The 14,046-nt window shown below is 37.3% G+C and overlaps 1 protein-coding gene across 6 annotated transcripts in view; it reads right to left on the reverse strand.

Annotated features, from left to right (window-relative positions):
* The window catches only part of Msp300 (Muscle-specific protein 300 kDa), a 107,814-nt gene that overhangs the window by 54,187 nt on the left and 39,581 nt on the right, over nt 1–14,046 (reverse strand). For 4 of the 6 annotated variants that reach the window (XM_018516020.1, XM_018516021.1, XM_018516022.1 and 1 more), the window contains 14 exons: nt 13,461–13,535; nt 12,529–12,681; nt 9,951–12,198; nt 8,470–9,781; nt 7,969–8,332; nt 7,190–7,798; nt 6,325–7,110; nt 4,854–6,014; nt 3,782–4,561; nt 3,046–3,696; nt 2,331–2,932; nt 1,578–2,220; nt 1,101–1,439; nt 455–760 (listed from right to left, as the gene is read on the reverse strand). In XM_018516020.1, coding sequence (XP_018371522.1) covers nt 455–760; nt 1,101–1,439; nt 1,578–2,220; nt 2,331–2,932; nt 3,046–3,696; nt 3,782–4,561; nt 4,854–6,014; nt 6,325–7,110; nt 7,190–7,798; nt 7,969–8,332; nt 8,470–9,781; nt 9,951–12,198; nt 12,529–12,681; nt 13,461–13,535 — 10,029 coding nt within the window. The remainder of the gene's footprint in view (nt 1–454; nt 761–1,100; nt 1,440–1,577; nt 2,221–2,330; nt 2,933–3,045; nt 3,697–3,781; nt 4,562–4,853; nt 6,015–6,324; nt 7,111–7,189; nt 7,799–7,968; nt 8,333–8,469; nt 9,782–9,950; nt 12,199–12,528; nt 12,682–13,460; nt 13,536–14,046) is intronic. The other 2 variants (XM_018516023.1, XM_018516025.1) reach the window with 1 other exon arrangement.

Here is a 14,046-nt window from a genome sequence, read left to right on the forward strand (position 1 = left end):
GAGTAGTTCATCAATGATTTTGATGGTCCATAACTCGGACCCCAGTGGGCGGATTATGTACCACAACCAGTGTTTCGTAAAGGGCTTGAAACCAGCTTTCTCATCCCATGGTGAAAAACTAGGGGTTCCATTTAAAAAAACCATCGTGACCCCTGAATGACCTTCAAAATGACCTTCCAAGGATTTTTCAAGATCAGTACCATACTTCCCCCGTGTAACCCTAAACTTTTCATACGAAACATTTTTCTCTATCCCTACTAGTTTTCGAGATATTTGACTGGATCACTTCAGATGGTCCACCCTGTATATATATATATATATATGTAGTATATAAGATAGATTATTCCGATATTGATTCTCAAACTGATTGTATTATATTTATATTGTTTGTGATTAACATTTTTTTTAGTAGATAAATTATTATTTTATCCGTATTAGAAAAATTGTTACTTACTTCTAATACTTTAACAGTATCGTGTAAATGTTGTTTCGATCGCACCACTGTATCGACGAGTTTACTTTTTTCCTCAGTCGCGATCAATCGTGATTCGATGAGAGCCCATTGGGCTTCCAAGTCTTCCCAATGTCGCGATAATGCCTCGAGTGCATCCCTGCGTCCTTCGAGTCCCGAAACTAATTCTCGCCATTGCGAATTGATCTCAGAGAGCTGCGATTCTATCGCTTTCTTGTTATTAATATCTGCGAGTCGGAGGACTTCTTGTCCACGTTCATTTAGAAGATCCAATTCGAATTGTTGATTCTGCGGAAATAAAAAAGACATTAAAAATGCATCTAATTAATCAGTATCGAGCGTAATATGTGTGTCGTACATAAAGCAATTTAATTTTTCTTTTAAATATGCAAATATAAAAAGAAAAATTTATTAGACATTAAAATTTTTTGGACATACTTTTTTATTTTATACATAAAAAATGTTTTATTGCAAATATTATAAATATGAGTTTAATATGACTTGGAGATTCTATTTAATGTAATATAAAGACTTGCAGACTTTTTTAAATAATTGTAATATAAAGAATACACAGTTGTAATTATAAAAAAGAAGAAAAAATTATTTATATCTGTATTTCTTGACACACCTGAATGTCATTCAGGGCATGCGTAATTTTCTGAATATTGAATTGCAATCCAGCTAATGTTGTGACCGGTTCATCCGTGAATCTAGTTCTGCTGATAACGGCGCGAACACGTTCCAAGCTCTGTGTATAATCCCTCCACATCTCTGCACCCTGTTCCAACCGTGAACGTTGCGATTTAGCCGTATTAAGAGTGTTCTTTAACAACTGAGTATGCTGCTGTTGTTGAGCACTTAGTTCCTCCTGCTCATAACTATCCAAAGACGGCCAGATTTTGTCTGCCACCTGTTGAATCTGTTGTGACACGAGTTCGCGTATCGAAGATTCGGAGCTGAAATATATCTAAAAACACAACAGAAATTAAATTAAATTTATTTATTCACGACAATATTAATTTTGTAAACAGTCGAAATTAATCTCTCATTTCTGAATTTAAATGATTCAAATAATCTAGTTAAAAAAGCAATAAGAAAAACTCACCTTGTGTTCTTCCAGATCGCTAAAAATGTTTTCAAAATCGAGTCCTTCTTTATTGCTCTCGAGCCGAATCTCAGCTTCACGAGCCCAGCTGTGAAGCTTATCTGTAAGAGCTGCATAATCCAATCTCATCTGCATGTTACTTTCGAAATAATTTCCAAGCTCTTCCATCTCTCGCGGTAAGGATGTCAATAAGGAAACTGCTTCGCTTAGCATCTCCTTTAAGGATCCAGGCATTCCTTCTTCATGTCGCAGTGATTCCTTTAGATTTCTGATTCTATCTAGATATTCGTTTACGTCAGCGCAAAGGGTATGATGTTTCTTTAATTCTGCTTCAACGCTCGCTGGATCTCTCTCCAACAATGGCCTAGACTTAACTTCTTTCTCCTTGCTCTCAAGCCAGTCAAGAATTTCTGCCAATTCACTAGCGAGTCTTCTATGCTCAGCTGCCGCCAGTTCGTGTTGCTCTCTTTGAGTTTCTACTGCCCTTCGGAGAGCCTGTAATTGTTGTTTCAACAATTGCAGTTGTTCCGTCACGTTATTCCTATCTACAACCGAACCTTCCGCCGCTATTTGCTGTCCTTTGTCCGTCGCACTAGCGAGAGTAGCTTCGCATTCCTGAATTTTTAATATAACATCGTCGTACCTGTTGAATTTTTGATAATTAATTAATCATTAATAAAAATCATTAATAAAATCAAATTCCTATTTAAAGTTTAAGGTACATTGTATATGATATATCCACAAATACAGTACCTTTTAATTTTCTCTTCCGTTGTTTGCCCAGATTTTTCAATATCTCGAACAATTTCAGTATACTTGGCAATGAAAGTAGTAATCTCTGCAATCAAGGCGATAAATTGTTGTCGTAATAACAGCAATTGACGAAGTTTTGCTATTTGTGCTTCGAGAATTCTTATTAAATCATCTTGTTGGGCTAGGACGCCATGTAGATCTCCTATATTAGCAGATTGAAGATCAGATAATTTGGCTTTATTTGCTTTGAGATCGTCCAAAATTCTTTCATAAGCGGCCAACATTCCTTCCACATCTTCCACACGAGCACCGATCGGTTTATTCAGATCATGAAGTTCTTTCTGAATGTCTGTCATGAATTGAATTGCCTCCGCCACTCGCGCGGCAGCTTCTTCAGCTTCATCTATATTCTTTTGGAGCGCGATTGCTCTTTCATTTATCACATCGGCCACTCGTCCGTGAGCTTCTTTCATATTTTTCAACTGTTCGCTCAATTCTTGCTTATCGGCATCACTCACAGTCGGTAAAATTGATTTTCCTTGTTGATTTAATTTTTCTATGTCATCACCGTATTCTTGTGCCTCTTTCTTTAACCGATCGTACTGTAAAAAAGGAAGAAATATTTGTATTCTTGAAATATATCTTGCAAAAGATATACAAGGTGCATCAAAATCTCAGTGAATTTTTTTTGTTTTTATAAGGAATATATACATACCTTAGCAAGTTGTTCACGAAGAATGTCCAGACTGGAAGGTCGCAACTCGGAAGAGGTAGCCACTTCAGCTTCCTTAATCCATCGTTGACACTTGTCTAATTCACTTTCAAAAGCCTTGCGTCCCTGAAGAAGATCTGCTAACGAAGCTTGTTTTTCTTTCGCCTCCTTCTTCAACTCCTCGTAATCTTTACTTAGATCGTCCAGAAGGGCCTGGAGTTTAGCGCGACTGTCTGCATTACAATCTTTCAGCAAATTGTGCCCTTGTTTAAGAATATCTTTAAGGTTGCTTTTGTTAAAGGAGTCGATATCCGCTTCCAATCCGCTGTGTTGTGCAATATCTTGTTCAACTTTCGAAGCTTTCAAAGGCAGATATCCGCTAAGTTTCTTTAAATCGTTGCCTTTGGACTTTATCCAATTTCGTGCTTTTTTAATATCAGTCTCTAATTTGCGACGTGCATCAGCTGCCGCACTCGCGATGGATATTTCTTCCATCAAAATGGCGCATAATTCAACCTGTTCGCCGCGCAAAGATCTCGTGTCAGCTTCTAATTGCTGCTGCTCACTGGTTTCCAGTTCGTTCTGCATATTTCCAACTCTCTTTTCCAATGTATCTATAATCAATTGCTTTCCATCTGCTTCTTTCAACATAGCCTGTAAAACATAATATTATAATTTAAAAATAATATATATTGATATTTTTTGAGGAGAAAATAATAAGAAAAATGAAGAATTATACCTTGAGAGCGAGAAGCCTTTCTTCCGCCTGTTTGCTTTCGAAGCCAAGCAATTCAGGCATCTTTACTTGTTGCTTTTTCTGTTTAATCCACTCTCGATTCTCTTCGATTTCTTGCCTAGTTGCTTCGATGCCTTGTGCCGTCATCTCTAAAACTTGTGCTTTTCTTTGTAACTTCTTACCAATGTCCGCGTATCGTCTCTCTACCGACTTAATTTGCTCTTCTATTTGCTGAGAATCTAGATTGCTGACCGAGTCCATCACTTGGTCGCCTAGTTTCTTTATTTCTGCCAATTTCTCTGTTCCCTGAGATTCAAATTCAGTTGTAATGTCTTTGAGATTTGAAATTTTCTGACCGATGGTCAATCCACTACCCTTCTCAATCATATCGACTTTCTTCGATAGGCCATCGAACCATATTTGAATATCCTGCACTTGTGATCTATATTTCTGGATGAGATCCTGTGCCGCTTGTTTTCCGGCGATAGCTTCAGTCAGCTCGGTCTCCAGTTTGTTCAATCCTTCCTCAATATCATGATCTTCTTTTTGGATCGACAATTCCGTTAATGCGCGAGTGCGGCGTTCGCCTACATTGGTGAGCAAATCGTTCATTGCCTGCAACTCGGCCTGGGCAGCCTCCTCTCGCAGTTTCGCTGGTCGTGACTTCCATTCAGCGCAGAGGGCCCGTTGCTGATTAATCCAAGCACGAAGCGAATTCTTTTGTTGCAATTGCTCTTCTAGTTCACCTACCGTTTTCATCACATTTGCCAAATGCGTTTGCATCTAATAAGATATATAATATAATTCACATTAAATATACGTACGATTTCAATTTATACTGCATTACATTTAATAGAAATAAAAAATGTTTATGTATAGAAAAATTAGTATGAACAAATTAGATAATGTCATTTATGTATTTCAATTTAGTATGAACAAATTAGACAGGTCATTTATGTATTTCATTTTCTATATCTCTACATTAGATTTGATAATGTTAATTAATTTACAGTTTATTAATTATTACACTTATTAATTTTATCTAACTGATTAATAAGTGAAATTGAGTACATACCTGATCAATGAGGTCATCGAGTCTTGTTCTAACTTCGACTTCTTTCGCGGGGACTTGAATAGGCGGAGCATCAAGAGGACTTCCTGGTCTAGAGACGCATGCCGCCGCAGCCTCGCAAGCTTCCACCGCTAATGCCAATCGAGCTTTTTCGGCTTGTAGCTTGTTGTGTAGAGTTCGAGCACTCTCGAGACTCTGCTCAGCAGAGATTAAGTTATTCAATGGAGCTTCTAATCCTTGAGTCATTTCCATCTCGTACATGTCTAGATTCTTCATGATACTCTCCAGAGTGTTCTCATATTCCTGGAATTTAGTTAGAGACTCCGTCAATCTATTCTTGATTTGCAGGGCGGTGTTCAACAACGAATTGTAACTATCCTGAACATTTTGCAATTGCGTCTCTATAGTTGATCTAATAGTAGGATTCGCACCGACGTATCTATCTATTTGACCGTGACCCTTCAATTTTAATTCGTCTAATACTTCCTGATACTTCTGAATTTCAGCTAACAATGCTTCATGCTGTTTGATTTGTTCGATCGTTTGTTCTTTGTTGGTAATATAGAGAGAATTATGTGCCATTAGTTGGAAAGAGATTTGCAATAGCCACTTTTCTGTTTCTTGTAAAGCAGCATGATACGCATTGTATTCTTGCATCTCATTTTCCATAAACTTTTTCTTCTCATCTACAAGTTCGATTAGCGCCTTCCATCGGTCTAATAAATGTATCGTTTCGTTTAGCGTCGTGTTATTTTTTGCCCATGCTGACAGTTCCGTTGCTTCCGTCATCAGATGATCTAAGTCGGATTTTCTATCGCGAATTTCCTCTTGAATGTGTTTGTATCGTTCGAGCATTGTTTTCATCTCACCAAACTCGCCCTTTGTATCCGGAGAATCTTTAACGATTCCTTCGTTCTCTTCTAACCACTTTGCAAATTTATTATGCGCTTCCGCATGATCCTCCCAGCGACTCAAAACCGACTTTACTTTAGCTTGAACCGTATTAAGGTCTATGCTTAATTGTTCCCAATTCGAACGTAGATAAGCCATATCCGATCGTAACTGATCTTGTTGTTCTGGAAGAACCATGTTTATTGCTTTTGCAAAAGCATTCTGCAACGTCGATAGTAGATGTTGACCTTCCGTCACGCGCGTCGCCACCAACTGAATTAAAATAATTTTATCGTTGTTAGATAAAATTTATTTAGCTATATTTGTATAAATTTCGCTACCATATATATTTAGTTAATAAATCTATCAAATAATATTTATTTTAGTTTATTTTAATATTTTTTATTAATATACACATTTTAAAAAGTATATATCTATCTTAGAAAAAAAATAAGACACGTACGAATTTATATTTGTATGACATATTTTTTTATTAATACGATTAGTAAAATAATCTAGTAATATATTTCATCGGACATTTTCTGCAAAAAATTTTCTGTATTTTTTTTTCAATAAAACTCACCCTCAAGGTTTCTAATTTATCCTTTGCCCAAGCCGCATCTCCCACACCGATACAATCTTCTACCGAGCCTTGAGCAGTGCGTAACCAATCCTCCATCTTCTTTTTGGCTTTTAAGAATTCAGTATGATCGGCGAGGTTCTTTTCGACTTTGAAGACGAGCCCTTGCGCATCGGTCAACAGTGACGTGTACGCTGACTGCAGTTGTACCGTCTTATCTCGCGCCCAGCTGCAAGCGCTAATCTCCAATAAAGCTTCACATTTGTCATTCAAGTCTTCCAGAACAGGTTTTTGCTTAACTGCCTCTTCCACCAAATATTTACAACGCTCTAAATCCTCTGGAGTTTTGTTATCTTTAGTCTGTTCATCTGCAATCTTCTTTTGGAAGTGGTCTATCCATCGCTTCATGCCATCTAACGTATTCGTGAACTGGGACCAGCTTGAGATGCAGTTGGCAAGAGTTCGTTGCGAATCGTGGCATTGTGCTTGCAAGGATTTCCAATCGGCCTGTATTTGTTTCATGTCTTGCTTAATAGAATCTTGGCCCTCGGGTCCCGTCTTAGAGATCACAACGTCGCTTAGCTCGATCACTTTCGAGATCAACGTGTCGCCTTTTGGCAAGGATGAGATGATTTGATTGACTTTATTCTCTCGTTCGATAATTCGTTCTTTCTCGCCATGAGTATCACTATATTGTTGAAGTTCGACTCTTGTATGACGTACCCAGTCACCTGCCTCGTTCAGAGCTTGTTGGAATTTTTCGTGATCTTTGACTTGGTCTTCCAAATTCTAAAATAACCAAAGTAACAATATTACAATATTATTATATTATATTTTTGTTTGCAATTAAAAAAAGAGTTCTACTTACATGAATTTTTTCAGAAATTAATTTCTTCAAACTATCATATTTATTGATTGTTAGTTCGTACGGACTTTTGGATATGCTGAGATTTTCAGTAAGACGAATCTTCAAGCGATCCACCGTTTCGCCATGACTGTGAATATCTTTTTGCAAGATCTTATATTTTTCTAACAGAGCACGTTTCTCACTGAGATCGTTTCTGTATACGTCTCCTGGTTGAATCTTGCCTTCAACTTCCTCCAACCAATCCGAAATAAGTCGGTGAATTTTGTTGAGCTCCTCCAACATACTTGCTCTTGCTGACAGTCTTTGTCTCACATCTTCGACGTCGACTAATAGCTTATCAAATTCGCTTTTTAAGTTCTCGGTGTCTTCTTGAATCTTTGCTGCGCCGTTTTGTTCCGTGTTCATAATGACTTTTTCTTTCAATTCCAGAGCGTAACGCAATTTGTTCTGACCTTGCTCCAATGTCTGTCGAATAGTTTTACACGTATGTAACTTGTTGTTAACTTCAATTAATGTACTGGGAATATCTTTGCACTCGCTTAACTTGTCTCGTGTGCGCTCTATCCAATCTTGACATTCTTGATATAAAGTATTGTGTTGTTGATGTTCCTAATTAACATTTTAGAAAAAGTGATGAATATATTATATATATATATATATGTATGTATGCATTGTTATATTCGTATAATGAAGAAGTATAAGTTAAAATTAAAATTAAAAATTTTTTATTAATAAATATTTACGTAATTAGATAATAATAAATAATAAATAGTAATTACTTGATAATGTAATTCTAATCGTCGCATTATTTCTTTAGCCAGAGATAGCAATGCATTGTATTTGGTAGTGAGTTGCGTTATTGCATTAGAAATTCTTGTGTCGGCACATGTTTCCAACAACATCTGAGCTTTCATATTCAAGCGATCTAGTTCCTTTTGCCAATCAAACAATGTTTGCAAATGAATCTGGAATTGTTCGAGAACGTTTTTCTTCTCTTCCAGACTATCTTGCAATTTATTAAACGTTTGAACTAACTGTTCAGTTTGCGTAAGCCATTCTGTAGCTTCGAAGAACTGATCCTCGTATTCAGTCCACTTCACTATGCCGACTTCGAGCAAACTCTTTGTGCTATTCAGCGAGTCTCTGTTATAAATATGGATATAAAAAATTATAATACATACATAAAATATATTATATAAGTAAATATTATAAAAATACAAAATAATAAAATCATTATATCTTTTTGTGCTTAAAAAATTAAGTTTATTTATATTACTTACACATAATTATCGTATTCTTCTTGCAATAGCGCCACTTCTTCTTCGATTATTTCTTTGTCTTCATCGTCTGCGATCTGACAGGCGGCATTACCTTGTTCCAAAGCTTTCTCCAGCTTCTTCTGACCTTCAGGTAATTCACTCTGTAAAACTTTAAGCTGTGTGATTTTGCTGGCCAAAGATTCCTTATCTCCCGTAGGCTCCGAGCACTTGCTGAGTCTCTCTTTGGCTGCTCGTATCCATTGAACAAATTCATTACCGCTATCGATGAAGGCCTGATGCTGTTCGACAGTCTCCTTTTGCTTCGCATATAATTCTTGAGCTTGTTTGCTCAGAGTCTCATATTTAATCGAGATCTCCGTGGCCGGTGTCGCTTGTTGCAAGTCTTCGGCCTTTGTGGTGACTGATTGAATCATTGGCTCAAACGCCACAATATCCTGTACGATGCTGTTAGTTTGTCGCAAGTTCGCCTTTCTTTCTCCAATTGCCAAAGAGCTCAATCCAACTAAGCCTTTTCGAGCTTTGGAAACTTTTTGCTCGCATACCTGCTGCAGCTTAGCCTCGCGATCGCTAATCCACTGCTGCAGCTGCGAATACGACGAACTGTAATCCGCCCATTGCAACAGACTCGTCTCGAGATGTACTTTTGTGGTTGAGATTTTTTTTACCAGGCGCTCCCAATCGTTTTGAATCTCTTTCAACTGAGCGTTGATCTCCTCACGACCATCCGATCGTGTGTTTCTCATGACTTTCTCGCCGCAATTTACAGTGAGATGTATCAGATTCTGACCTTCCTCGCGTTTTCTTAATAATTCCTGAATTTTATCAAGTCTATTCTGTAATTCTTCGCGACTGCTACTCGAGGCAGCTTCTGTTCCTTGACGTATAATTTGCTTGGCATTCTCGATCCAGTCACGGGCTTTCTCAAGATTACTCTCATATTCTTGATGTTGAGTTAGATTGGTCTCAACTTTGTTTAATACATCTTTTGCGAGATTCACTTGCACCTGGTAACGTGAATTCAAATGTCGCAGTTGATTGTTGACGTAAGTATCCAAGTGAGACGAAAGTAGACCGGCAGCCGTTTTGTTGAATTTATCAATCTGCTCTTGACCCTTTATTAAGTTATCGAGCAATTCCCTTACTTCTTTCACCTGCTTCTCCTTTTCTTTCAGATTCGGCAAAAGAGCATTTTTTTGAGCTTTGATGAGAATGTCAAACTGTTGCAACCAGTCGCTGAGTCTCTCGTATTCATCTTTATAATCGCGCCATTGACTCACAGTAGCCTCCAATTGATTCTTCTGTTGTTGAATTTCTGCAATAGAGAATATACGAATTTGTTTATTAATACATTTAAAACTGCAATTATTTCTTTTTGTAGATTAAAAATGGTTATTGATTATTTGCGATTATTTAAATATTTTTTTTGTATTTTAAATTATTAACATTGATTTCTTAATAAACATTATTTGAATAACTCTTACCTTTGAACAATCCTTCGAAACTTTCTGTGAGTGCTCGTATTTCGTTCCTGATGACTTCTTGTCCGATGGGACTAGTACTGGCGCAAACAACATTTCCAGTATGCTGCAAATGTTCCACCAATAATTCACCTTGAGCTTTCTTATTCAACAAACTCTCGAGCGGTACCACTGCACTCTCGATCGCTAGTTTATCACTAAGTGATCTCTGTTTCATAGATGGTATTTTCTCTCGAGCCCGACTAAGCCAACCGATGAGATCATCGTGAGCTTCTTTATAAAGGCGGTGATCTTTATACTGTTCCTCTCGTTCGGCCAATAAAGATTTAATCTTCTCAAAAAGTTCGTCGAACCTGTTCAGTATATCTTGAGCTTGCGAGGCAGCTAATCCTTGCTGACCACTCGCAATCATCTCAGCGACTTTGCATTTGAGACTATCAACCTCGATATTCTCACAACGAACCTTCTCCTCGAGTACTTTGATTCGCTCTAGTTGATTTCTTTTTTCTGACATCGTTGTTTGAAACTGTGAAATCTCATCGATCGATGTCTGCATGTATTCTACCGTCTTCTTGATAGATTGTATTTGTTCCAATAAACCGGCCCATTTGTTTATTGAATCGTCCAAGTTTGTTTTGGTTTCTAGCATCTTTGACGCCAAAGCGCTCCACTGTTCCTGAAGTCTCGCTAAAGCGTCATTAATAGTTTGATGGCCAGTCGGAGCTGTATTCGCTAGAACAGTCTGGGCTAATTCAACAATACCTTGAACTTTTGTAAAACCGTCCTCTTTATATAATAATAGATCTTGTACGATATCCATTTTTTGCTCCAAATCTTTTTGCGAAGATGCGCTTAAGTCGGAGCAGTACGCTAGTTTATTTTTTATGTCTTCCAACCATGTGGTGCATTCTGCCAATTGATTATCGAAATCTTGATGCGTGGTAACATACTGATGCCAACGATTATTGAGCTCTTTGACTTTGCTAGAAATCTGTTGATATTTGATACTCAAATCCGATATGTAAGAAGTGCGAGAAGTAACAGTCTTATGCAGTTGCTGAGCTCGCTCAGCAACGGCGTCAATTTCTAGTTCTTTAGCGCGAACTTCACCTTGAAGGGTGCGTAATTTTTCGAGCTGAGTCTTCTTCTCTGCCAAAGTGGACTTGAGATCGACGGCATGCAACTTTGTATCAGTGTCTCTCATCCATGCTAAACATCGTTCCTTCGATATCTCAAATTCGCTCCATTGTTGAAGCTTGTTCTCCAAAGACTCGATAGTAGACTTAACTGCTGAGATTAAGCCTTCCCATTCTTGTTGCGAAGAATCAATCTGCGAGCGGATGTTTACCTGCCCTGATTCCAGAGTACCGGGTATTACTTTTTCGCCCAGAGATTTGATTTGCTGCACTCGCGATTCATCTTCCGGCAGACTGTGCAATAGATTCTTTAGGCGATCCAAGTTTGTGTGCAAGGATACTCTCTCTAGTTCCACGTCACCCCAAAGACTCACGGCATTGTGCGTGGCATCCAGCCATTCATGCGTATCTAAAACAGCCTTGCTATACTGTTGATGATCGCTCACTATGCCTTCGTACCTTTCTACGAATTTCGTCGCGCGTTTTAGTAATATATTGTATCTGTTTGTTAAATTATTCAGCGTTTGATCGATCTTATCGGTACGATCGGGCAAATTGTCTGCTTTATCTCGGAGATTGAGTAGGTCTTGCTGATGCGTTTGAGCATCATGCAAGATGGTACGATAGATCTGCAACTGGGCACGTTTTTCGTCCAGAGTAGTTTTTAGTTCAATTTCTGGCTTCAATTGAGCTTCTGTATTTTTCAACCAGTTCTCGAAGGTCTCGCTGCATTCGTCGAAACCGGACCACCGCGAGATCTTCGCCTGTAACTCACGTTCGGTCAAAGCAATACCATCATAAAGCTCTTCGAAGGCTTGCTGGAGATCTAGTAATTGCTGACGAATAATCTCTCGGCCCTCTGTGCCGGTCATAGGATACAATCGTTCGCCAGCCTCGACAGTGTTGTTTATCAAGAGAGTAGACGAGGACTGACGAGCCAAAAGTTCTTTTAAGGTTTCCACATTTGAAATCAGCTTTTGACGAGTATCACTGACGTTTTCCTTGGAGGACTGATAATGCACTCTTGCGTTCGCTAGCCATTCGGAGCACTGTTTATAACGATCTAAATAGCTAGCGTGATCAACTACTGCTTGTTCGCATTTTTTTACCAGTTCCTAAAACAGAATTATATAAAGATTTTCATCGCGAGAAAAGATGTTTTCTAACATGACATATTTTGTGATGTTATTAATTATAGGTATTGATAACAAAAAAAATTAATTAGGAAATACTAATTTTATTTAATTTTATTAAATTAAAAATAAATTAATACTAATTACATGGTACAAAGTTTTGGTCTGCTACATTAAATACGATGAAGCAATGGTTAATAATTAAATTCTTTTCTTTTACAATATAAAAAATAAATAAAGCTTTATTAGTAATTTTTTCTATTATTTTGATAGTATTTGTTTTATGAAGATATTATTATACAATTATACTACCTTAGCGGTCGCCTGAATTGATTGGAAACGTGATGTGACTTGTTGGACGCTGACAGAAAATCGAGTCTCGCCACTGATCTGCATCAATTCCGACGAATCGTCACTCATTTTATCGAATTCGGCCTCATTTTGCCGGAGATTTACAATCAGTAACTGAAAAAAATCATATTTATATTTTAACTGTTTTTAAATGAGATTCTAGTTAAAGAGTTGTTCCGCATAATTCATATGCGAAATAAGGAAGTAGAAAATTCTCTCCTCTTACGTGCAGAAGTCTGTTTGAGTAATGTGGTTAGATTATTATTACTTAAGTGTTAAATGTGAAGAAGTATGCACTAACAATAAGTATAAAAAGTAGAGTTTAATATTCCATCCCGATGTATCAGGCTCGTTTGATCGTCTCGTTGTAAATTTCAGCGTCAAAGAAGCTCTCCATTCGTGAAGCAAAACAGATTTTACTGCAAATTTTGAAGCTGAAAGCGCAATATTTACTGAAAATAAATAGATAGCCGCCAAAAGTATAACAAAAATTCATCTAGCCGATGCATAAATAACTAATTGTTTAGTATTATGAGTGCTTAAAACAACACTAATGTTTATATGGTGAGAGAAAATAATTTAGCTATTCATATTTTTAATCAGATTTAATATTAATGGAAAACACTGATTTTATTTAATAAAATGGCATTACGTATTGCCGTATCTCATATTACAGGTATGTCGTTTAATGCTAATAAAATCACAAGGTGAAGCGTTGATATCTCCCACCTGCTCTGACAAAAGCTATAAAAGCTATAAAAGCTGAAAGATTACATAAGAAAAGAGCAATTGTGTCGAAGAGACTCCTCGTAAAGCCGTTGCAATCATCCGCCTCTCTCGCAATCTTTTCTTGTTACACAATGATATTTGCAATTTGCATATCATTCTCTTACTTGTTCGAGATGGTCACCAAGCGCAACCAGTTCTGTCACGTCCGTGTTCCGCGAATCAGCGACCTTCTGTAGTTCCTAGGAAATTTTATTACACATAATCATTGTGCGTGAGAGATAATTATGCTCTACGATTGGAGATAAAAGTTTGCGTAGATGGGGGCTTTCTCCTCTCTTTTTCGTCGATTTAAAAGTACTTGCATGATCTATCGTATGAGATGTATAAAGAAAGAAAGAACAACGTTAATATTACAAAATTTATGTTACATTCATGTGTACGAAAGATGTCAGTGCGTGTAAAGAAAACAGCTACATCTAATTGTAATTAAAACTGAGTACTTTAAATGTGCACACCTCAGATTATGTCACTATTTCATGTGGGAAAATTTTGTGATAAGGGATAAACACAAAGCGGTTTTTAAATAATCGATATTCGTTAAATAGGACATTTATCAAAGGACCCCGCACAAAATCATAGGATTTTGGCCCTCGGTTAAATTGGCTGAAATTTTAGTATGTTATAGTTCTTGACCCACTGATCAAAAGTGTCCATAGGCACAAAGCTTGATCATGACTAGTTTTTTTGTTA

This window comes from Trachymyrmex cornetzi, unplaced genomic scaffold, assembly GCF_001594075.2.
Source record: "Trachymyrmex cornetzi isolate Tcor2-1 unplaced genomic scaffold, Tcor1.1 scaffold608, whole genome shotgun sequence".
Classification (NCBI taxonomy): domain Eukaryota; kingdom Metazoa; phylum Arthropoda; class Insecta; order Hymenoptera; family Formicidae; genus Trachymyrmex; species Trachymyrmex cornetzi.